The sequence below is a fragment of the Zea mays genome, chromosome 2, assembly GCF_902167145.1.
Source record: "Zea mays cultivar B73 chromosome 2, Zm-B73-REFERENCE-NAM-5.0, whole genome shotgun sequence".
NCBI lineage: Eukaryota > Viridiplantae > Streptophyta > Magnoliopsida > Poales > Poaceae > Zea > Zea mays.
Window position 1 is genome coordinate 89,392,782 of NC_050097.1, and position 23,204 is coordinate 89,415,985.

At 53.8% G+C, this 23,204-nt stretch overlaps 1 protein-coding gene and 1 long non-coding RNA gene across 2 annotated transcripts; one reads left to right on the plus strand and one right to left on the minus strand.

The window, feature by feature from the left end:
- Positions 1 to 3,125: 3,125 nt before the first annotated feature.
- LOC118476332 (uncharacterized) lies at positions 3,126 to 5,346 on the minus strand. Its single transcript, XR_004856258.1, has 2 exons — positions 4,612 to 5,346; positions 3,126 to 3,436 (listed from the first exon to the last, which is right to left on the minus strand). It is a non-coding gene; the product is annotated as an uncharacterized lncRNA (long non-coding RNA).
- A 479-nt stretch (positions 5,347 to 5,825) lies between these two features.
- Positions 5,826 to 22,669, plus strand: LOC109944522 (uncharacterized). Its single transcript, XM_020549301.2, has 4 exons — positions 5,826 to 6,143; positions 19,960 to 21,726; positions 21,798 to 21,870; positions 22,054 to 22,669. The coding sequence occupies exons 2-4, from the start codon at positions 21,692 to 21,694 to the stop codon at positions 22,507 to 22,509; spliced, it is 564 nt and encodes a 187-aa protein (XP_020404890.1). The 5' UTR covers positions 5,826 to 6,143; positions 19,960 to 21,691; the 3' UTR covers positions 22,510 to 22,669.
- Positions 22,670 to 23,204: the final 535 nt, after the last annotated feature.

Genomic DNA, 23,204 nt, shown 5'->3' on the forward strand with positions numbered 1-23,204 from the left:
TATATAATGTGATGTGAATGATATATATCTTTTGTTTGTTTGGATGGAACAACAAAAGCAAATAAAAAAGGGACATCCTGGTCACTTTGCCGAGTGTAACACTCGGCAAAGGGTCACTTTGCCGAGTGCTATGACCTTGACACTCGGCAAAGAAGGAAACCTGGGAACCGGTAAAGCCATCTTTGCCGAGTGCTGACCATGGCACTCGGCAAAGAAGGAAACCTGGGAACCGGCAAAGCCATCTTTGCCGAGTGTTGTTGCCAAGGCACTCGGCAAATATACTGGCGAAGGGGCCCACTGGAGGGTTCTTTGCCGAGTGCCAGTCCAACAGACACTCGGCAAAGAGGCCTCCTTTGCTGAGTGCCTACTAGAGCTCTCGGCACAGGGACTGGCGGTGGGGCCCACTAGACCAGTCTTTGCCGAGGGCCTCTAGAGCAAACACTCGACAAAATTGGCCTCTTTGCCGAGTGCCACAGAAGGCACTCGGCAAAGGATCCGTCACCGTCACTTGGCGCCGTGACGGTGACTTTTCTTTGCCGAGTGTCAAATGGCACTCGGCAAAGTCTTTGCCGAGTGCCCGACAAAAAGTACTCGGCAAAGATGCTGTTGCCGATGTACAGTTTGCCGAGCGTTCTTTGCCGAGTGTAACACTCGGCAAAGCCTTTGCCGAGTGTAAAATAGCCTTTGCCGTGTGTCTGAGACACACGGCAAAGGAGCTGATTCCGGTAGTGGGTACCGCAGGATGAGGCGCATGGAGGATGTTGTGGCATGTTCGTGAGAGGTCTAGGACGTTGTCTCCCAGTCAACTTTGGGTTGCTGGACCATTGTCTCCTTATAATGTAATTATTTATTTATTTTGTACAGAACTCCTATTATATAGTAAAGATGTGACATTCGATCATGTGCCATGTTTCATCATATGTGTAAGACTTGGTCCCAGCACACCTGGTGATTATGTTCGCGCCCGGGTCTTGGTGCCCCGAAACCCGGGTGTGACAGAAGTGGTATCGGAGGAATGTTGACTGTAGGACGAAATCTAGATAGAACTGGACAACCATTGTCTACTTACCTTTGCTACTCTGATTCTTTTCTAAACTTTTCTTAATCCTTTCTCATATATTTCTGCTTTACTCTGATTATTCTTACCTTTTCCTTCTAAACACAAAAGTGGATTTCACACTTTAAATCATGTACCTAAAGTGACCTTTAGGAATAGGAGGCCTACTCTTAGGAACAAAAACAAAACTATTTATATATAGGTGTCTATGTACTTCAATGCTTGTTCTTGTGATACATGTCTGATTTGGATCTTTGATTGAGTGTGATGAGTTGTGGAGTGATGTCCACAATTTCATCTGCCTATACATCTAGGCATAAAGGAAAATGCTTATAAAAGTAACTAGACAAACTAGATTATCCTCATTAAAATATATCTAGCCTAATAGATCCATCTTATTTAAAAAAGATACTCTCTTACCTTAATAGATTCATCTTATTTTGAGAAGATTTGATCTTATCCTAATAGATCTAACTAATCTCAAAAAGATTTTATTATTCTTATAGATTCATCTTGCCTTAATAAGCATATTTACCCCACACTAGTAACAACCACGAGCTAATCCAAAATTTATTTAGATCTTATCTAGTCTAAAATAGTTGTGGCAGAACCTCCCAAGTTATTGAGCCCACATGCACCTGCCGTTGTCTCAAAGACCTCAAACGGCTATGCATGTGCACCAGATAACTTAACAGGATCTGTCCGAGTGCCCCAAGGACCTCGGATAAATCACTTACAACCAGGACCGCAGGATTGAGTAAACACAAATCACACACCAACATTTTGCAGCGGAAATCTTATTACCAAATTTTACAAGTTACATCAAGTTTTACAATGTACATGATCGGAGTGCAATGTACATGATCGGAGTGATTACAAAAGTGATTCAGAGAAATAACTTTGAACTGTTATAAAGTATTTATAGTTTTGAAATATATGCTAGCTTAAGTGACCATCCTCAATAAGAAGTATATAAGAGGTACTTAGACTTATAAGAAGGCCGAGCCCACCGGCACTTAGCACCATCCACAGCAACACACTTCTATTTTCGGTTCTTCCTCCTGCTTGGGAACCACCTTTGCACAAAAGTAGCAAAACTCCGTAGGCTCTTCACCTAAAACAACATGGGACAAAGCCCTAAGTACGAAGTGTACTTTCGCAAGTCTTACCCGACTAAGGAAAAAGACTCTCAAGGATATGCTGGATTTAGGAATCAAGGAGAGGCTTTTAGCAAGAATCAACTTAGATACTTTTGCAGAAAAAGCTTACTAAAGTGGGTCCTTACTTTCAATATTTTAACGCCAGATTAAATATTAATAGACTCTGGTTGCACCTAGTCTAATTTCACCATCTCATCAGTACAACATCATTTGTATTCATAATGTTTACATCCTGACCAAGGTTGTAGGTCGGAGATCAAATCTCCACTCTCCGGGGATATAACGGCGATCCGAATCGATTTACTCAGCTGAGGATCTCTAACCACACGACATATGTAGCACTTAACCCTTGCATATGTCAACCGTTCCCACAGATCCTCCACAACGTGAACCGGTCCGCGCTACCCGGGAGCACAGTACTCCTCCATCCAGCCTCCAGCCAGGAGGGTACACGCTACTCCCACCATCTCCCACGCCTAGTGCGCGGTTGTCTTTTCACGTATGGAATAGCCGGGTTCAAGGTTACCCTGTCCCATATCCAGGGCATGTGGCCAGTTAAGATAGTCCTTGATCATACAGGCTTACATACGCATCCAATCCTTAATTAACCTGGGTGGAGCATCACCTGTTCCTAGCCCAATTCTCGAGTTAAGTACTTCCACCCTTAGGATTGTTTTGTGTTCCTAAGGATGAAAAGAGTATTATAGGGAACTTTGCAGTAAGATCCCACCATGCTCCCAATGAAAATATTCTTGCAGGTAGAGGTCATCCTTCCTCAGAATAAACCTGAGCTAGGCATAAGTGCAAAGGACAAACTCTATCTGCTTACAAGTAGGGCTAAGCATTTTTTTGTAAATCATATTTTGATACTTCACCAGAAGTATCTATAAAAGGAATGGATTTCAAGGTAGCCAATGCATCAAAGGGTTTCCAAGCAACTCCTATAAACCTAATGCACATTCACTAGACTTAAAGTGTGTAAAAATAATTTAAAAACACAAGGAAGGGTTGCATGCACTGGGGCTTGCCTGGAATAAACACTAGGTTAGTGTTTGTTAGACGTCGATCACTTGACGACCATCCTTTGTTCTGATACTTGCTTCGTCCATCCATCTTCAGATTAGTCCATCAGCTTCATCTTTTGGAGAAGTTCACGCGTAGCGATATCTTATGGTCGACTCAACTTTGGTCCTCCATATCATGTAGTCAATAAACGTACCTAAATGATTTGCATAATGCACATGAATGCATATAAACAGGAATATCACAAACCTGAATAATGCTACACAATAGCGAATTAAACACCTAGCGGCGAGGCGTTGTACCATTTCATACGGGAACACTAGTTATCGATATACGACTACGCCCAATTATCACACTTTTCTAGCGTAATCGCATCTACTTCAAACATCAAGTAATAATAAGATAAGCACAAGTCTTTTGTCAAAACACCCAATATCAAATTACTCGTCACATTTTCATTCATTATTTTTGAATACTGACAATTTAGAGTAAGGGAGCATATTAACTAACTTTCTAAACCATTTATTCTGACTAATTTGGATAACACACTAATTACATGAATATCATATTAGTTTTAGATCTAGTAGACAACTAATTATCAACTTAATAGAATTCCATAAAATTATAGCTTTAACACCTAAAAACTTAGAAACACTGATAAATCCCGCCCGCCAGCCGTTTAAAATAATTAACCTGCCTTTTCTATTATTAATCCAATCACACTTGATTTATACATTCAGTAATACATTCCTAGCATAATATGCATTTTAAACATAAGCTTTACGCGACATAATTATTTGTCAAACACGAACACAGTTGCAACAATACATGTAACAAGGCATTTTATCAAACATTCTAGACCTTAACCCCTGACTCGACTACTTTATAGTTTTCAAAAATAATTATATCATCATGGAACAGCACACCGACACAACAAACGGATCTAGCCATAATCACTAAGCGCGCATATGTTAAATAAAAAGGATCGTCGCAACCTACCTATCTATCAATTCATTTATTAAAACAATAATTAAGCTATCAGAAATATGAATCGGCTTGCCCGTGACTAAATTTGACGCGCTATCTGCGAGCACGGCAAGGATTCCGGTTCGGCACTTGTGTCGAGTACTTGATGAACATCACGCTGCTAGCTCCATCTTCATCCAGCACGAACACAAGGAACAGACGATGCACCAGTATGATTGTCGTGGGATAGCAGCACCACGACAGCAGCCGAGCTGCGAACCGAAATTAACGGCGGAGCAAGATCGGCCACCGGTTTTCACATTCCACCGAGTAGGTAGCACGCGAGCAACCGGGAGGGCGCGATGGAGCTGAAGCAGGAACCAGAGGCGCGTGTGCAGGAACAACCTCGATAGGACGCGGCCGGGCGAGCACACGGCTGGGTCGGGCGCGACGCAAGAAGGCGAACACCGGTGGCCATGGACGAGCACAGCGAGCCAGGCCGAGGACGCAGCCGGGTGAGACCCGTTGAAGGCAGGGAGACACCGGGGAGACGCCACGGCGTGGAGCAGGAACGTCGCGACGCCTACCACAAGAGGGGACTGTGACGTAGGTAGGCGCCGGCGAGGTGGCTAAGGAGCGAGGTGCGGCCGAAGCTTGCAAGTCGAGCGGAGGTGAGTAGCTTGGCGTGATGGAGAGGCTTGGCTATCGGTGTATGCTGGAGCGGCTGGGAAAGAAGCTCGGCAAGCTAGAGCTAAGGGCGCCGGACCTAGGCAAGTTTGTCACTGCACCGCGTCGTGGGACCTTGGTGTCCAGGGCGTTGGGGAGGTCGAGCTCGGACCTGGGCGAGGTCACCAGCTCGGTCGGCAGCGCGCAACTCGGCGAGGAGGCGGCACAGAGAAGACAACTGGGAGGGAGCTCGTTCAGGGGCGGGTGGCTGGCGTGCTCGATGACGTCGAGCCAGGAACTGGCGTGGAGCAAGAGGCTCGACACTAAAAAGAACAAGCGCTGGTGCAGGGAGCTAAAGGCCTGTGCGAGGGATATGGAAAGGCGGCGCATATGTGAAACCTCCAGGAAGCCAACGTGAACATGGTAGAGGCGTGAGAGATTTTCTATTTGCTTAAGCGTTGGACATGTGCCTGGAATAGAGAAGTAGTATGAAGATGAGATAGGGACATCTATACACCTGCGTGGATAGGAGAGTCCGATCAGCACAAGCTAAAACATACGTGTTCTTCTTTTCTAAGGAAAAAGTGGATAGGAACGGCTGGAGTTAAGGAGAGAGGAAAAGACGTATAGAATTTTCAGTAATCCAAGAATCCTACGTGAGATATTTCCAAGGAATCAATAATTAGCTCCATTCTTCTCTTATTTGAAAAAACAATACCACTTATCCTAACACATATTTGTTTGTATTGTTATTATATGTATATATACTCTTGTCTCTGATTCGAATATTTTCTTTTACAGCCCGTTTGGTTCCCTAGAATTGGTCCAAATTGAATCCAATTCTATGTCTCGGCCTGTTTGGATCCCCTTAGAATTGAATTGACCATTTCAGTCCATTTCTTATTCCTGGAAATTTGGCATTGACTCATTTCAGACCAGCACCCATCGGAAAACGTTAGAAAGTGGCTAGGGTTAGCCGCTCCCTGCTCGCGGCATCGCTCTGCATAGCCGCTCACACCGCATTGCTCTGGCTCTGCATCGCCGCTCACGCAATACTAACAGCTCAGTGAGATCCAGAGCCAAAGGGCGGGGCGTCTCCTAATCCCAAGTCCAGCCGCCGCCGTCTCTTCTCGCTCCAAAAGTCGTTTTCCAGAGATTTTTTTCAACGCCAGCCGTTGTCTCTCGCTTGCCTGCATTTCCGATCCTGAGGCAGTCCTCATCTCATTCTTATCCAACCGGGAGGTTGGGAACGAGATCACAGCTACCTACCTGTAAGTTCTCTTCTCCTTCTGCTCTTCTTTTTTTCCGAGTCCAGCGAGAGGACATTCAGTAATCAGTAGCTTCTGAGTTCTGACTACTACACAATTGAATATAGAAATGGTTTGAGGATTGTTAAATTTTCAATTGAATATGTGTACCGATACAACTGAATATGGTTTGAGAAATGTGTACCGTCGTGTATCTGTACCAAGAAAATTTCCGAATTTCCCAACCAGCATCTTGTGCGACCCATCTGTCGGCGTTTCGAGACAGGGGGTCACTAAGCCGACGAGTGAGTGTGCTGCGTGCCCCAGCTCAGATGGGTCGAGCGCGTGGGCGAGCGCGAAGGGGGGAGAGGCGAGGTGGCCGGAGTCGAGCGTGAGAGAGGTGGAAGTCCCGCAGCCTTCGTGTTCGTCCCGCGCCCAGGTCAGGTGCGCTTGCAGTAGGGGGGTTACAAGCGTCCACGCGGGTGAGGGAAGCGAGCGGCCCCAAGAGAGCGCCTGTCCCGTCCTCGGTCCCGCGCGGCCAACCTTCTCTAAGAAGGCCCTGGTCCTCCCTTTTATAGTCGTAAGGAGAGGATCCAGGTGTACAATGGGGGGTGTAGCAGAGTGCTACGTGTCTAGCGGAGAGAGAGCTAGCGCCCTAGGTACATGCCAATGTGGCAGCCAGAGAGGTCTTGGCACCTTGCTGGCGTGATGTCGTGGCTGTCGGAGGCGCGACGGAGCCTAGCGGAGGGACAGCTGTTGGAGCGGTCGAGTCCCTGCTGACGTCGCCCTGCTTCCGTAAGAGAGCTGGGGGCCGCCGTCGTCATAGAGTTTGTGGAGCGCCATCATTGCCCATCCGGCGGAGCTGGCCGGATGGGACGCCGGTCTTGTTCTCCGTGACCCGAGTCGATTCGGGGTAGGATGATGATGGCGCTTCCTGTTGACGTGGCGGGTCTGTGCCCTAGGCAGGGTGACGTGGGGGCTCCTCCGAAGCCGAGGTTGAGTCTGTCCTCTGTTGCCGAGGCCGAGCCCGAGCCATGGGGTCGGGCGAGGCGGAAGTCGTTCGGCCGAGGCCAGGGCGGAGTCCGAGCCCTGGGGTCGGGTGAGGCGGAGTTTCGTCGTCTTCCGGGTCTTAGCCCGAGTCCGAGCCCTGGGGTCGGGCGGAGCGGAGTTCGCCGTCTTCCGGGTCTTAGCCCGAGTCCGAGCCCTGGGGTCGGGCGGAGCGGAGTTCGCCGTCTTCCGGGTCTTAGCCCGAGTCCGAGCCCTGGGGTCGGGCGGAGCGGAGTTCGCCGTCTTCCGGGTCTTAGCCCGAGTCCGAGCCCTGGGGTTGGGCGGAGCGGAGTTCGCCGTCTTCCGGGTCTTAGCCCGAGTCCGAGCCCTGGGGTCGGGCGGAGCGGAGTTCGTCGTGGCGCCTTTGGCAAGGCCTGACTGCCTGTCAGACTCACTCTGTCGAGTGGCACCGCAGTCGGAGTGGCGCAGGCGGCGCTGTCCTTCTGTTAGACTGGTCAGTGGAGCGGTGGAGTGACGGCGGTCACTTCGGCTCTGCCGGGGGGGGCGCGTGTCAGGATAAAGGTGTCAGGCCACCTTTGCGTTAAATGCTCCTGCAATTTGGTCAGTCGGTGTGGCGATTTAGTCAAGGTTGCTTCTGAGCGAAGCCAAGGCCTCGGGCGAGCCGGTGATGTGTCCGCCGTAAAAAGGGGGGCCTTGGGCGAGACGGAAGTCTCTCGAGGTCGGCTGCCCTTGGCCGAGGCTAGGCTCGGGTGAAGCGTGATCGAGTCACTCGTGTGGACTGATCCCTGACTTAATCGTACCCATCAGGCCTTTGCAGCTTTATGCTGATGGGGGTTACCAGCTGAGAATTAGGCGTCTTGAGGGTACCCCTAATTATGGTCCCCGACAGTAGCCCCCGAGCCTCGAAGGGAGTGTTAGCACTCGCTTGGAGGCTTTCGTCGCACTTTTTTGCAAGGGGACCAGCCTTTCTCGGTTGCATTTTGTTCCGGTGGGTGCGCGCGAGCGCACCCGCCGGGTGTAGCCCCCGAGGCCTCGGAGGAGTGGTTACACTCCTTCGAGGTCTTAATACCTCGCGTAACGCTTCGGCTGGTCTGGTCGTTCCCTCATGCGAACTGGCCGTAGCCCGGGTGCACGGTCGGGGCCCAAGCTCTCGGGCTGGTATGTTGACGCTGTCAACGGTTTGGCCGGAGCCGGTTTTTGCGAGAGCAGCCCCCGAGCCTCTGCACAGGGCGAGAGGACGATCAGGGACAGACTCGACTTTTTACATACGCCCCTACGTCGCCTTTCCGCAAGGAGGAGGGGGGGAGTGCGCCATGTTACCCTCGATGGGCACCGAACATGGTGTCTCCGGTGAGCTGCAAGCGGGTAATCCGAGTGGACGTCCGTGCCCCGTTCGTTGGGGGTCGGCTAGGGGCCCAGAGGCACGCCCAAAAGTACCTGCGGGTGATTTGCCGGACCCGGTCCCCTGGCGACGGGGTCCGAGGGCTCGATGCCTCCCTCTGATGGGATTCCGTTACAAGATCGTTCCCGCTGGTCTCGGAAATGTCCTAGGGTACCTCGGGAGCGCAGCCCGAGCCTCGGTTATGTATCGAACGTACCCCTGGTCATCCCTAGCTCGGTGTCTGAGGCGACTGTGAACCCTTCGGGGGCCAGCCTTCGAACCCCTGATCAGTAATGGGCGCGGAGCCCGAGTAGCCTGAGGCGGCCATGGAACCCTTCGGGGGGCTGGCCTTCGAAACCCTGACCAGTAGTGGGTGTCGGGCCCACGCGATCTGAGGCGACTGTTGAACCCTTCGGAGGGCCAGTCTTCGAACCCCTGATCAGTAGGGGGGCTCGGAGCCCGGTTCCTTCGCGGAGAAGGGTCCTTTTCGGGGTATCCCCTTTCCCGGTCCCTGTTGCAAGAGATAGAGAAAGAGGAAAAAGGAAAAGGATACGAAATCGAACGACGTGGCGTACCTTTTCTGACGCGGTTATCACGGCGAAGGCGAAGCGTCACGCGCTTCTCCCGCCAGAGGCGCCGCATGTCCCGCCGCGGAGTTAATGCGACGGGGCGAGTGGTTGGCGGGGTGGCCGTTACGCGTGCGCGATCCGTTCGAGGAACGGGTCACGGGTGCACCGTCTTCACGCCGTGAGAGGAGGCTCTCTTGCTGTCCCAGGACGGGACGTGAGCCTGGCTGACGACGTGACTGCTGCGTCCGCCCGCCTGCCACCGCCATTACTGCCGACCCACTTTCGGTCGCTTTGACCAACGCGCCAGGCTGGCGCTGCTGGGCCGCCTCGAGTCGCGGCATAGGCTCCGCAACCGAAGAGGCGCGACGGTGGCGCAAGTGGTGGTGCGGTTGCTTGCATGCAGCAACTGGCGCGCCGGTTGCTTGACGCGTGGGCCTGGGTTCCCAAGCTGGCGTGTCAGAAGTCGGAGAAGCGCGTCCACCTGGCGCGGTTGCATGCCGCCTGCATGGCTGCCTGCCCCTTCCGCCCGTTGGTCTGGGCAAAAGTGGGGGGTCGCTTGTAACCGCTGGACGGTCGTGCGCACCACGCGCGGCGGTTTGGCTTCTTCTGCCCTGAGCTGGTTTGCATGACATGCGGGACCCAGCCCCCGAGTCGCAGGGGAGGGCCTTGGAGCGTGTTGGAGAAGACTCAGCCCGCGGCGTCTGGGGGCGCACGTAGGGAGAGTTGCCTTTAAAAGGAGGGAGACTCCTTTCGGAAGGCAACCATGCCTTCTTCCTCCCTTATGCGTCGTGTCTTTCCATCTTCCAAGCCCCCGGATGGGGGGTATCCGCCGCCTTTCCGCCTCCTCGTTGGAGGAACGCAACTCCATGGGAGTTGGTACCTCTCAGCCATCGTTCGGCTTCAAGGATTTTCATCACGCAGCCTGGCCACACCCCGCCACCGGCGGTCACCCAAGATGGTGACCTCCAGTTTGACGGTGGGGAAAGCGGGCCAGGCCGCGGCCTCTACTCCTCCCTCGGCCTCAAGGATTTTCGTCATCCAGGCCAAGATGGAAGATGAGGCGAGTCGGGGGGCCGCCCCCGCGTGGGTCGGCTGCCCTTTTCTTCCCCCCGGAGCCTAGCCGTGTTGTCCGTCAGCGGAGCCGACGCCAAAGTCGATCAGCCGAGGCCTCGGGTCGGGCTGGCGCCCTTGGAAGCCGGTTGGCCGAGGCCCCAGGGGTAACCGGCCGAGCCGCCTGCTCGGGCCGGATTCCCGGAGGAGTCCCTGGACCGCGTCGCCGTCCGAGGCTGGGTCGGACTTTGCTGAAGACGTCGTCGATGCCGAGGGTGCTACGGCTCCCTTCAGCGTGAAGACCCGAGCCTGCAGGATCAGATCGTCTTGTAGCGTGTGCCTTCTGCGGCCGCCGAGGCCAGAAAACACACCCTCGTCGTGCTTGCGAAGCTGCGTCTTTTTTCCTCTTGTTTCGAGCATCTGGACTCTCTGTCGGTAACATGGATGTTTGTGCGAGCGAGAGTTGCTTCTCGCGGAAGGGACGAGTGAGGTATCCGTATCCCAGAGGCGTGGGAATCCCTCGGCTCGGTCGGCCTTGCCGCTTACGCGTACTTTCACCCGTCCATGAGGCCCTATCCCCGACTTAGTCGAGAAAGCTTGAAGGACTGCTTCGGCAGGAGAGCTTCCGAACGTGAAGACTTGTTCGGTCCACGGAGTCGCTTTATCCGAGCGCGAGTTACTTATCGCAGAAGGTGATGAGTGAGGTATCCGTATCCCGGAGGCGTAGGAGTCCCTCGGCTCGGTCAGCCTTGGCTGCTTACGTGTACTCCGTCGTTTCCAGGATCCGCTTTTCGAAGTAGTCAAGAAGCACGAAAGTAATCCTGCTAAAAAGAGATCCTTTTTCGAGGAAAAATTCGACGCAGAGGGGGTCTCCCCCCTTTTAGCCCCCGAGGGAGGGTCGGGCTTTGCCGAGGCTAGGCCGACCCTTCCTTGACGACTAAACTTTGCGTAGGTGCGAGGTATATGAACAACTTGGAAACATCTTAAGGGTAGAAGCGACGTAGCTGTTTGATGTTCCAAGCGTTGTCGTAGATCTCGCCTTGATTGTTGGCCAGCTTGTATGTTCCGGGCTTCAGAACTTTGGCGATGACGAATGGCCCTTCCCAGGGGGGCGTGAGCTTGTGCCTCCCTCGGGTGTCTTGCCGCAGCCGAAGCACCAGATCGCCCACCTGGAGGTCTCGGGACCGGACCCCTCGGGCGTGGTAGCGTCGCAGGGACTGCTGGTACCGCGCCGAGTGTAGTAAGGCCCTGTCCCGAGCCTCCTCCAGCTGGTCCAGCGATTCCTCTCGGCTAGCTTGGTTGCTTTGATCGGTGTAGGCCCTCGTCCTCGGGGAGCCATATTACAGGTCAGTGGGCAAGATAGCTTCAGCCCCGTAGACCAGGAAAAACGGCGTGAAACCCGTGGCACGACTCGGCGTCGTCCTTAGGCTCCAGACCACCGAGGGGAGTTCCTTCATCCACCGCTTGCCGAACTTGTTGAGGTCGTTGTAGATCCGAGGCTTTAGCCCTTGTAGAATCATGCCGTTGGCACGCTCTACTTGCCCATTCGACATGGGATGAGCCACGGCGGCCCAGTTCACCCGGATATGGTGATCCTCGCAAAAATCCAAGAATTTTTTGTCGGTGAACTGGGTACCGTTGTCGGTGATGATGGAGTTCGGGACCCCGAAGCGATGGATGATGTTGGTGAAGAACGCCACTGCCTGCTCGAACCTGATGCTGTTCAGAGGTCGGACCTCGATCCACTTGGAGCATTTGTCGATGGCGACCAGCAGGTGCGTGTAGCCCCCGGGCGCCTTCTGCAAGGGACCGACGAGGTCCAGACCCCATACGGCGAAGGGCCAGGTGATGGGTATCGTCTGCAGAGCCTGAGCGGGCAGGTGAGTCTGCTTCGCATAGAATTGGCACCCTTCGCAGGTGCGGACAATTCTAGTGGCGTCAGCCACCTTGGCCAGTAGAAGCCTTGTCGGAAAGCATTCCCGACAAGGGCTCGGGGCGCTGCGTGATGGCCGCAAGCCCCCGAGTGTATTTCTTGCAGCAGTTCCCGACCTTCGGCGATGGAGATGCATCGCTGGAGGATGCCCGAGGGGCTGCGATGGTAGAGCTCCTCTTCATCGCCCAGCAAGACGAACGACTTGGCGCGTCGCGCTACCCGCCGAGCCTCGACTTGGTCGAGGGGTAGCTCTCCTCGACGGAGATATTGCAGGTACAGGGCCTGCCAATCTCGATCTGGCGTGGCCCCGCTCTGCTCTTCCTCGACGTCCAGTGCCTCGCCCTCGGGGGCCGAGGGTACCTCGGGCTGTGCCGAGGGTGCCTCGGGCTGAGCCGAGGGTACCTCGGGCTCGGGCGCGTCGTCGAGCTTGACAGAGGGTTGATGTAGATCCCTGGAGAAGACGTCCGGGGGGACCGTCGTTCGCCCCGAGGCTATTTTAGCCAGCTCGTCTGCGGTTTCGTTGTAGCGCCGAGCGATGTGGTTGAGCTCGAGCCCAAAGAACTTGTCTTCCAGGCGCCGAACCTCGTCGCAGTAGGCCTCCATCTTTGGGTCACGGCAGTGGGAGTTCTTCATAACTTGGTCGATGACGAGCTGTGAATCACCGCGGGCGTCGAGGCGTCTGACCCCTAGCTCGATGGCGGTCCGCAACCCGTTGACCAGAGCTTCGTACTCGGCCACATTGTTGGACGCCGGGAAATGGAGGCGCAGCACGTAGCGCAAGTGCTTTCCGAGGGGCGAGATGAAGAGCAGGCCCGCGCCGGCTCCCGTCTTCATCAGCGACCCGTCGAAAAACATGGTCCAGAGCTCCGGTTGGATCGGAGCCGTCGGCAGCTGGGTGTCGACCCATTCGGCCACGAAGTCCGCCAACACCTGGGACTTAATGGCCTTCCGAGGGGCGAACGAGATCGTTTCGCCCATGATTTCCACCGCCCACTTTGCGATCCTGCCCGAGGCCTCCCGGCACTGGATGATCTCCCCCAGGGGGAAGGATGACACCACAGTTACCGGATGAGACTCGAAGTAGTGTCGCAGCTTCCGCCTTGTCAGGATCACAGCATACAACAGCTTTTGAACTTGTGGGTAGCGGATCTTGGTCTCGGACAGCACTTCGCTGACGAAGTAGACCGGCCTCTGAACGGGCAATGCATGCCCTTCCTCTTGCCTCTCGACCACAATCGCGGCGCTAACCACCTGAGTGGTCGCGGCGACGTAGACCAAGAGGGCTTCTCCATCCGCCGGGGGCACCAAGACAGGCGCCTTCGTAAGGAGCGCCTTCAGGTTGCCGAGGGCTTCCTCGGCCTCAGGGGTCCAAGCGAAACACTCGGCCTTCCTTAAGAGGCGGTACAGAGGCAGACCTCTTTCGCCGAGGCGTGAGATGAAGCGGCTCAGGGCCGCGAGGCATCCCATGACCCTCTGTACACCTTTTAAGTCCTTGATGGGTCCCATGCTGGTGATGGCCGCGATCTTCTCCGGGTTGGCTTCGATGCCTCGCTCGGAGACGATGAACCCTAGGAGCATGCCTCGGGGCACCCCGAAGACACACTTCTCAGGATTGAGCTTGACTCCTTTCGCCTTGAGACATCGGAATGTCACTTCAAGGTCGGAGAGGAGGTCGGAAGCCTTCCTTGTCTTGACTACGATGTCATCGACGTAGGCCTCGACTGTGCGACCGATGTGTTCGCCGAACACATGGTTCATGCACCGCTGGTACGTCGCGCCCGCATTCCTCAAACCGAACGGCATGGTGACGTAGCAGTACATGCCGAACGGCGTGATGAAAGAAGTCGCGAGCTGGTCGGACTCTTTCATCCGGATCTGGTGATACCCTGAGTAGGCATCGAGGAAGGACAGGGTTTCGCACCCAGCGGTGGAATCCACGATTTGGTCGATGCGAGGCAGAGGGTAGGGAACCTTCGGACATGCTTTGTTGAGACCAGTGTAGTCTACACACATCCGCCATTTCCCCCCTTTCTTCCTCACAAGCACAGGGTTGGCAAGCCATTCGGGATGGAATACCTCTTTGATGAACCCTGCTGCCATTAGCTTGTGGATCTCTTCGCCAATCACTCTGCGCTTCTCCTCGTCGAATCGGCGCAGAGGCTGCCTGACGGGTCGGGCTCCGGCCCGAATATCCAGCGAGTGCTCGGCGACATCCCTCGGTATGCCGGGCATGTCCGAGGGACTCCACGCAAAGACGTCGGCGTTTGCGCGGAGAAAGTCGACGAGCACTGCTTCCTATTTGGGGTCGAGCCCGGAACCGATCCGGATCTGCTTGGTGGTGTCGCCACCGGGGTCAAGGGGGACGGCCTTGACCGTCTCCGCTGGCTCGAAGTTGCCGGCATGGCGCTTCACGTCTGGCACCTCCTTGGAGAGGTTCTCCAGGTCGGCGATGAGGGCCTCGGACTCGGCGAGGGCCTCGGCGTACTCCACGCACTCCACGTCGCATTCGAACGCGTGTTTGTACGTGGGGCCGACGGTGATGACCCCGTTGGGGCCCGGCATCTTGAGCTTCAGGTAGGTGTAGTTGGGGACGGCCATGAACTTCGCGTAGCATGGCCTCACTAGTACGGCGTGGTAGGTTCCTCGGAACCCGACCACCTCGAACGTCAGGGTCTCCCTTCGGAAGTTGGAGGGCGTCCCGAAGCAGACGGGGAGGTCGAGTCGCCCGAGGGGCTGGACGCGCTTCCCAGGGATGATCCCGTGGAAGGGCGTAGCGCCTGCTCGGACGGAGGACAGATCGACGCGCAAGAGCTTGAGGGTCTCGGCGTAGATGATGTTGAGGCAGCTGCCCCCATCTATCAGGACCTTGGTGAGCCTGACATTGCCGACAACGGGGTCGACAACGAGCGGGTATTTCCCCGGGCTCGGCACATGATCGGGGTGGTCGGCCTGGTCGAAGGTGATGGGCTTGTCGGACCAGTCTAGGTAGACTGGCGCCGCCACCTTCACCGAGCAGACCTCCCGGCGCTCTTGCTTGCGATGTCGAGCCGAGGCATTCGCCGTATGCCCTCCATAGATCATGAAGTAGTCGCGGACCTCGGGGAACTCTCCTGCTTGGTGATCTTCGTTCTTGTCGTCGTCGCGGGCCCTGCCACCCTCGGCGGGTGGCCCGGCCCTGTGGAAGTGACGCCGAAGCATAACGCACTCCTCGAGGGTGTGCTTGACGGGCCCCTGATGGTAGGGGCACGGCTCCTTGAGCATCTTGTCGAAGAGGTTTGCACCTCCGGGGGGCTTCCGAGGGTTCTTGTACTCGGCGGCGGCGACAAGGTCCGCGTCAGCGGCGGCGCGTTTCGGTTGCGACTTCTTCTTGCCTTTCTTCTTGGCGCCGCGCGGAGCAGACGCCTCAGGAGCCTCTTCCGATGGGCGGCCCTGGGGCTGCTTGTTCTTTCGGAAGATAGCCTCGACCGCCTCCTGGCCAGAGGCGAACTTGGTGGCGATGTCCATCAGCTCGCTCGCCCTGGTGGGGGTCTTGCGACCCAGCTTGCTCACCAGGTCGCGGCAAGTGGTGCCGGCGAGGAACGCGCCGATGACATCCGAGTCGGTGATGTTGGGCAGCTCGGTGCGCTGCTTCGAGAATCGCCGGATGTAGTCCCGGAGCGACTCCCCCGGCTGTTGCCGGCAGCTTCGAAGGTCCCAGGAATTCCCGGGGCGCACGTATGTGCCCTGGAAATTGCCAGCGAAGGCTTGGACCAAGTCGTCCCAGTTGGAGATCTGCCCAGAGGCAGGTGCTCCAACCAGGCGCGAGCAGTGTCGGAGAGGAACAGGGGGAGGTTACGGATGATGAGGTTGTCGTCGTCCGTCCCGCCCAGTTGGCAGGCGAGGCGGTAGTCCGCGAGCCACAGTTCTGGTCTCGTTTCCCCCGAGTACTTCGTGATAGTAGTCGGGGGTCGGAACCGGGTCGGAAATGGCGCCCGTCGGATGGCCCGACTGAAGGCCTGTGGACCGGGTGGTTCGGGCGAGGGACTCCGATCTTCCCCGCTGTCGTAGCGCCCCCCACGCCTGGGGTGGTAGCCTCGGCGCACCCTTTCGTCGAGGTGGGCCCATCGATCGCGTCGATGGTGCTCGTTGCCGAGGTGGCCCGGGGCCGCAGGCGTAGTGTTGCGCGTGCGCCCGGTGTAGACCGAGGCTTTCCGCATGAATCGGGAAGTCGCGGCATGAGGTTCCGAGGGATATCCTTGCCTTCGGGAGGCAGTGCTCTCGGCCCGTCGGGCCGCAGCGCCTTCTAGGAGATTCTTGAGCTCTCCCTGGATTCGCCGACCCTCGGTGGTTGATGGCTCTGGCATCGCGCGGAGGAGCATCGCTGCGGCTGCCAGGTTCTGACCAACCTCGCTGGATGCGGGCGGCGGCCTGACCCTGACATCGTTGGCGACGCGGTGCTGGAGACCTTGGGGCAGGTGACGTATTTCTCCGGCCAGGGGTTGGCCCGCCCATGCCTGCCCGACGTCCCGACGGATCGGCTCAAGCGCTCCTGTTCCCTCGTTGAGCCTGGCCTGCGCCTCGCGGACTTGCTCGAGTTGTGGGTCGTAACCCCCCGCCGGAGCGGGGACCACAGCTAGCTCCCGTGGGATGTCGGCGCGAGGCACCGGCCTAGGAAGATCACCGTCCTCCGGCATGCCGAGATGGTTGCCTTCGGAGAGATCCCCTAGCTCGATGTGGAAACATTCGCGGCTTGGGCCGCAGCTCTCGTCGCCAAGGCTGCGGCTTCCGTCGGAACAGTCGGATAGGCAGTAGTCACATGCGGTCATGAAGTCCCGCATGGCACTGGGGTTGCCAAGTCCGGAGAAATCCCAACAGATGCTGGGATCGTCATCTTCCTCGGACCCAGATGGCCCGTAGGTCGAGACGTCCGTCAGTCGGTCCTAAGGCGACCGCATACGAAACCCCAGTGGGGTTGCACTCGCCTCAATGAGAGCGCCCGCCAAAGCGAGGTCGTTTGGCGGGTTGAGGCCGAGTCGAAATGACGTAAGATGGGAGTTAGTCGGTACCTTTTGGTCGACGAGGAGCGACGTAGTCACATCGGGGACTGGTTGCACCGTCATCTCAGGTACGAGGGCGACGTCCTGCAGGCTTTCCGCGAGCGCGCCGGCGTCGTCTTCTTGCTCGGGGTCAGCGTGTCGCGGGGGGACGGCGCTTGCCTTCGTCTTGAACGCGAGGTCGACGTCCGGCGTGCCTTCCGTCGGGGCGTCGGGGGCGTCGATTCGCTCGACGGCCAACGAAGCGCGGCCTCCCGCTTGGCCTTGATGGCCCCGCCTCCTCCTCCGTTGGCGGGGGAGAGAACGAAGCGAGCTCGAATGTTGCTCTTCCACCACGCGGGGAAGATGTCGTCGATTCCACCACCGGCGGGCGGGTCGTCGGCCGCCATTGTCGTTGTCGCGCGGCGGTGGAAGAAGTATCATGTCGTAGCTGCCGTCGAAGGACATGAACTCAAGAGTCCCGAAACGAAGCACCGCCCCGGGTCGGAGAGGTTGCTGGAGACTGCCCATCTGGAGCTTGACGGGGAGCTGTTCGTCAGCACGCAGCAGGCCCCTACCTGGCGCGCCAACTGTCGGCGTTTCGAGACAGGGGGGTCCCTAAGCCGACGAGTGAGTGTGCTGCGTGCCCCAGCCCAGATGGGTCGAGCGCGTGGGCGAGCGCGAAGGGGGGAGAGGCGAGGTGGCCGGAGTCGAGCGTGAGAGAGGTGGAAGTCCCGCGGCCTTCGTGTTCGTCCCGCGCCCAGGTCAGGTGCGCTTGCAGTAGGGGGGTTACAAGCGTCCACGCGGGTGAGGGAAGCGAGCGGCCCCAAGAGAGCGCCTGTCCCGTCCTCGGTCCCGCGCGGCCAACCTTCTCTAAGAAGGCCCTGGTCCTCCCTTTTATAGTCGTAAGGAGAGGATCCAGGTGTACAATGGGGGGTGTAGCAGAGTGCTACGTGTCTAGCGGAGAGAGAGCTAGCGCCCTAGGTACATGCCAATGTGGCAGCCGGAGAGGTCTTGGCACCTTGCTGGCGTGATGTCGTGGCTGTCGGAGGCGCGACGGAGCCTAGCGGAGGGACAGCTGTTGGAGCGGTCGAGTCCCTGCTAACGTCGCCCTGCTTCCGTAAGAGAGCTGGGGGCCGCCGTCGTCATAGAGTTTGTGGAGCGCCATCATTGCCCATCCGGCGGAGCTGGCCGGATGGGACGCCGGTCTTGTTCTCCGTGACCCGAGTCGATTCGGGGTAGGATGATGGTGGCGCTTCCTGTTGACGTGGCGGGTCTGTGCCCTAGGCAGGGTGACGTGGGGGCTCCTCCGAAGCCGAGGTTGAGTCTGTCCTCTGTTGCCGAGGCCGAGCCCGAGCCATGGGGTCGGGCGAGGCGGAAGTCGTTCGGCCGAGGCCAGGGCGGAGTCCGAGCCCTGGGGTCGGGTGAGGCGGAGTTTCGTCGTCTTCCGGGTCTTAGCCCGAGTCCGAGCCCTGGGGTCGGGCGGAGCGGAGTTCGCCGTCTTCCGGGTCTTAGCCCGAGTCCGAGCCCTGGGGTCGGGCGGAGCGGAGTTCGCCGTCTTCCGGGTCTTAGCCCGAGTCCGAGCCCTGGGGTCGGGCGGAGCGGAGTTCGCCGTCTTCCGGGTCTTAGCCCGAGTCCGAGCCCTGGGGTCGGGCGGAGCGGAGTTCGCCGTCTTCCGGGTCTTAGCCCGAGTCCGAGCCCTGGGGTCGGGCGGAGCGGAGTTCGCCGTCTTCCGGGTCTTAGCCCGAGTCCGAGCCCTGGGGTCGGGCGGAGCGGAGTTCGCCGTGGCGCCTTTGGCAAGGCCTGACTGCCTGTCAGACTCACTCTGTCGAGTGGCACCGCAGTCGGAGTGGCGCAGGCGGCGCTGTCCTTCTGTCAGACTGGTCAGTGGAGCGGTGGAGTGACGACGGTCACTTCGGCTCTGCCGGGGGGGGCGCGTGTCAGGATAAAGGTGTCAGGCCACCTTTGCGTTAAATGCTCCTGCAATTTGGTCAGTCGGTGTGGCGATTTAGTCAAGGTTGCTTCTGAGCGAAGCCAAGGCCTCGGGCGAGCCGGTGATGTGTCCGCCGTAAAAAGGGGGGCCTCGGGCGAGACGGAAGTCTCTCGAGGTCGGCTGCCCTTGGCCGAGGCTAGGCTCGGGTGAAGCGTGATCGAGTCACTCGTGTGGACTGATCCCTGACTTAATCGTACCCATCAGGCCTTTGCAGCTTTATGCTGATGGGGGTTACCAGCTGAGAATTAGGCGTCTTGAGGGTACCCCTAATTATGGTCCCCGACACCATCCATCAGTTCTGGTGGTTAGTTTCACAGTGGCCATTTCCCTGTGTTCATCTATGATTCCGAGTATGACTCTGACATCACAAACGATTCGTATTCTGAGCTAGGCGTACGTTCTGCTGCCCTTTCTTATCTACGTTCTGCTGCCGTTTTTTTCATGCACTTGTCTGCACTCAGAGATAGTGGAAATAGGAAGGATTGACTGTCTATCAGCTAGAGTAGGTATTTTGCAGGGCGCGAGTACAGTACTGCATTAGTAGCAACCAAGTGACTGGTATAATCAGTACGACGTCTATCAGACAATGCCCTGACGACAAGTCGACAATTAAGCCTATTCAGTAACTTGTTAAGCTGATCTCTGTAAATTTGTGTGGATTATCATGCAAGTGCTTATCACGAAATTGAGGTCTCTGTGACGTAATTTATTTATTTTGGTGTATGGGGTATTCAGAATCATTAGTAGCCATTTTTTTACTTGAAACCTATGTGATCAACAGAGATGTGCTACTGTTGTTCAGGAATATACTTTTTCTTCTTTTGTGTGTTAAGTAATGTTTCCAACAAAGTTTTTTGCAGTCTCGTCTAATTACCTCCAACAAATCAATTGCAGGAGTGTTAAAATAGCTCGCTGTTTTGGGATTTGCCGCCTCAAGTTTCATCTAGCTACCTCGAACAAATCCTTCAATCTCCATGGCTACATCGGTACTTCTCCTATTCCACCTTGTGCTCCTACTAGTAGTGTTTTTATTCTTGAGTAGCGCATTTTGCTTTCAACTAGCATGTCTAATTGCATATAAATTACTTGTTCTAGATATCAACTCAATTTACTAACGAGGAGGAAATTAAAAGGAAGAGAAAGAAGCGAAAGAGAGTTGTTGTATTAGATGTGTCTATTATGGCAATTATTGCAAATCTGTATCAACGAAGGAGACCTAGACACATCGTAGATGCTAACGAAGTTCAAGAGAGAAATGTCGAGTCCAGAAGACAAATGCTACGTAATATGTACTAGGGTTCAAATGTCTATTGCTATGACAGTTTGCACCTAACTAAGAGATCTTTTAGTGACTTGAGTGCCATTTTACGAGAAAAGAGTGGCCTACAGGATACCCTAAATGTGTCGGTAGAAGAAAAGCTTGCAATTTTTCTGCTTATAGTAGGTCATAACACCAAAATGAGGTTGATCCGTAGCACTTATGGGTGGTCCATTGAACCAATCAGTCGACACTTCAACGAAGTGCTTAGAGGGATTCTATTTTTAAGTCATGAGTTCATCAAGCTTCCTAATCCAGAAACCACTCTACCTGAGGATCCAAAGTGGAAATGGTTTGAGGATTGTCTAGGTGCACTAGATGGCACACATATCGATGTGAATGTTCCATTGACTGACCAGGGTAGGTATAGAAATAGGAAGCAACGTATCATCACTAATGTATTAGGGGTTTGTGATCGACAAATGAAGTTTTTGTATGTCTTGGTTGGATGGGAAGGGTCGGCTTCGGATTCACGCATACTACGTGATGTCATGTCACGGGAGGACTCATTTGTTGTTCCTAGTGGTAAATACTATCTAGTGGATGTTGGATATACAAATGGTCCGGGATTTCTTGCCCCGTACCGATCTACACGGTACCACTTGAATGAATGGGCTATTCAAGGCAACAATCCATCTACTGTGAGAGAGTTATTCAACCTACGCCATGCAACAACTAGGAATGTGATAGAGAGAACTTTTGGGCTATTGAAGATGAGATGGGCAATCTTGAGGACCAGCTCATATTTTGATTTAGAAAACCAGGTATAACATAGTAGGTATTCAATTAAAATTCAATTGTTAGTTTTAAAATTGTGTATTGACTTAGCCAAATTATTCTGTGCAGATTAGGATCATCCATGTTTGTTGCATATTGCATAATTTTTTAAGGGATAGACAAAGAGATATGGACGATATTCTAATACATGAAGTTGATAGTCTCATCTCTACTACTCCTACTGAAAATCAAGGAGAAATGAGTCTGATTACGCATGTTCAATCAACTAATGAGTGGGGTAATTTTAGAGACACCAAAGCTAGTGAAATGTTTGTTGATTATCAAGCGAGGCGTGGTCAAAGCTCATAGCTGTATGCTTCTGTTTTCTATGTCTTCGTCTTTTCTGATTTTTGTTTGTTTGTGTTTTTATATGTGTGGTTCTTTGATTGTACGACAAGAAAACAAGGGGCTATGTTCCTTGGAATAATGAGATGGATAAGGTACTCCTTGATACATTTGTGGACTATTACAATAAAGGTGATAGATGTCAGATTGGGTGGAAGTCTCATGTATACACAGCTGCTGTGAAGAATGTTTGTGAGAAGTGCAATGACACCATTACAAAGGTAAATATTAGCTCTCGCAGCAAGACCTTTGATAAGCACTACAATATCATTAATGGTTTGTTGTCCACTAGTGGTTTCGGATGGGATTGGGAGAAGAACAAGCTCAAAGTTGATAGTGACACTGTCTGGGATGAGTATGTTGAGGTAAGAAAATTTTTGTAGTTCATTTTTTGTAGTTTAAATTTTGCACTACAAAATCTTTAGTTTTTGCAGTTCAATTTTTGTAGTTCAGTTTTTTGCAATTCAGTTTATTCTATTTTTGTAGTTTAGTTTATGTTTCAATTCCAAGTTTATTTGTTGATGTATCTTTGTAACAATTTTTTGCAGAGGAATAAGGAAGCAAAAGGATATAGACATAAGGTTGTGAAGTTTTGGGATCTACTCAGCCTAGTGTACAATAAAGACCAAGCAAATGGAGAGGACGCTAAAACAGCAACTGAGAGTTCAAAGGAAATGGCAAAAGAGAATGATACCGGAGGCAAGGATGCTCCATATTCTGTAGCTTCCTCGAGTAGTTTCAAAAGACAAAGATCAGATGATTCATTTAACTCTATGTGGTGTGATAAGTTTGACATGCTTACATCAGCATTAAAAGATGACGGTCCAAAGCTACCCTCTTCCGCCGAAGTTCTCGCCGCATTACAAGAGGTTGAGGGACTTGATGAAGACACAGAACTTGAGCTTTATGACATGCTCACCTCTAATGCACGCAAGTTAGAGTCGATGATGGCACTCCCAATGGAAAGGAGGAAGAGGTGGCTTATGATGCAGCTAAGAAAGTGAAACAACTTATATGTGAACTTAGATCTCTGTTTTGAACTGATTGTGTGAACTTGTCTTTGTGAAACTTTTGTGTGCGAACTTGATGGCTATGTGAAACTGTTGTGTGCGAACTTGATGGCTTTATGAAACTGCTATGTGAAGATTTGATGTCTTTGTAGAACTTTTATGTGTGAACTTGATGACTTTGTGAAACTGTTATGTGTGACTTGCCTTTGTGGAACTGTTATTTGTGAACTTAATAGTTTCTGATAGTTGTAAATTGTTCATGCTCATTTTTAAACAGATGCAAAGTCAAGAGATCCTTGTTTGTATTCAAATTCAAATTCCGTGTGCAAAGTATCCAAACAACATCTAGAATTTAATTCTAGGAATTCAATTGCTTGTACAACCAAACAAAAATAATGGAATTGAATCACTTTCTAGTCGATTGAATTCTATATAATTCATTTCTTGGAATTTATTTCTTGGAAAAGGATTCATTTCTAGGCATCCAAACAGGGCGTTAATTAAATTCCCGACATCCCGAAGTTGCTCGGCACGAGCCGACACAACCAGACCCCTTTCTAATTGCTTAGATTATGGAAATGAATACGACACCAAACTCGAACTTTTGCGAGAGGATTAAAAATTTAGTGTCCACTTTATTTACTGATTTCCCGTGCTTAAATCCATAATCGTTGTTTACGTACAGTAAC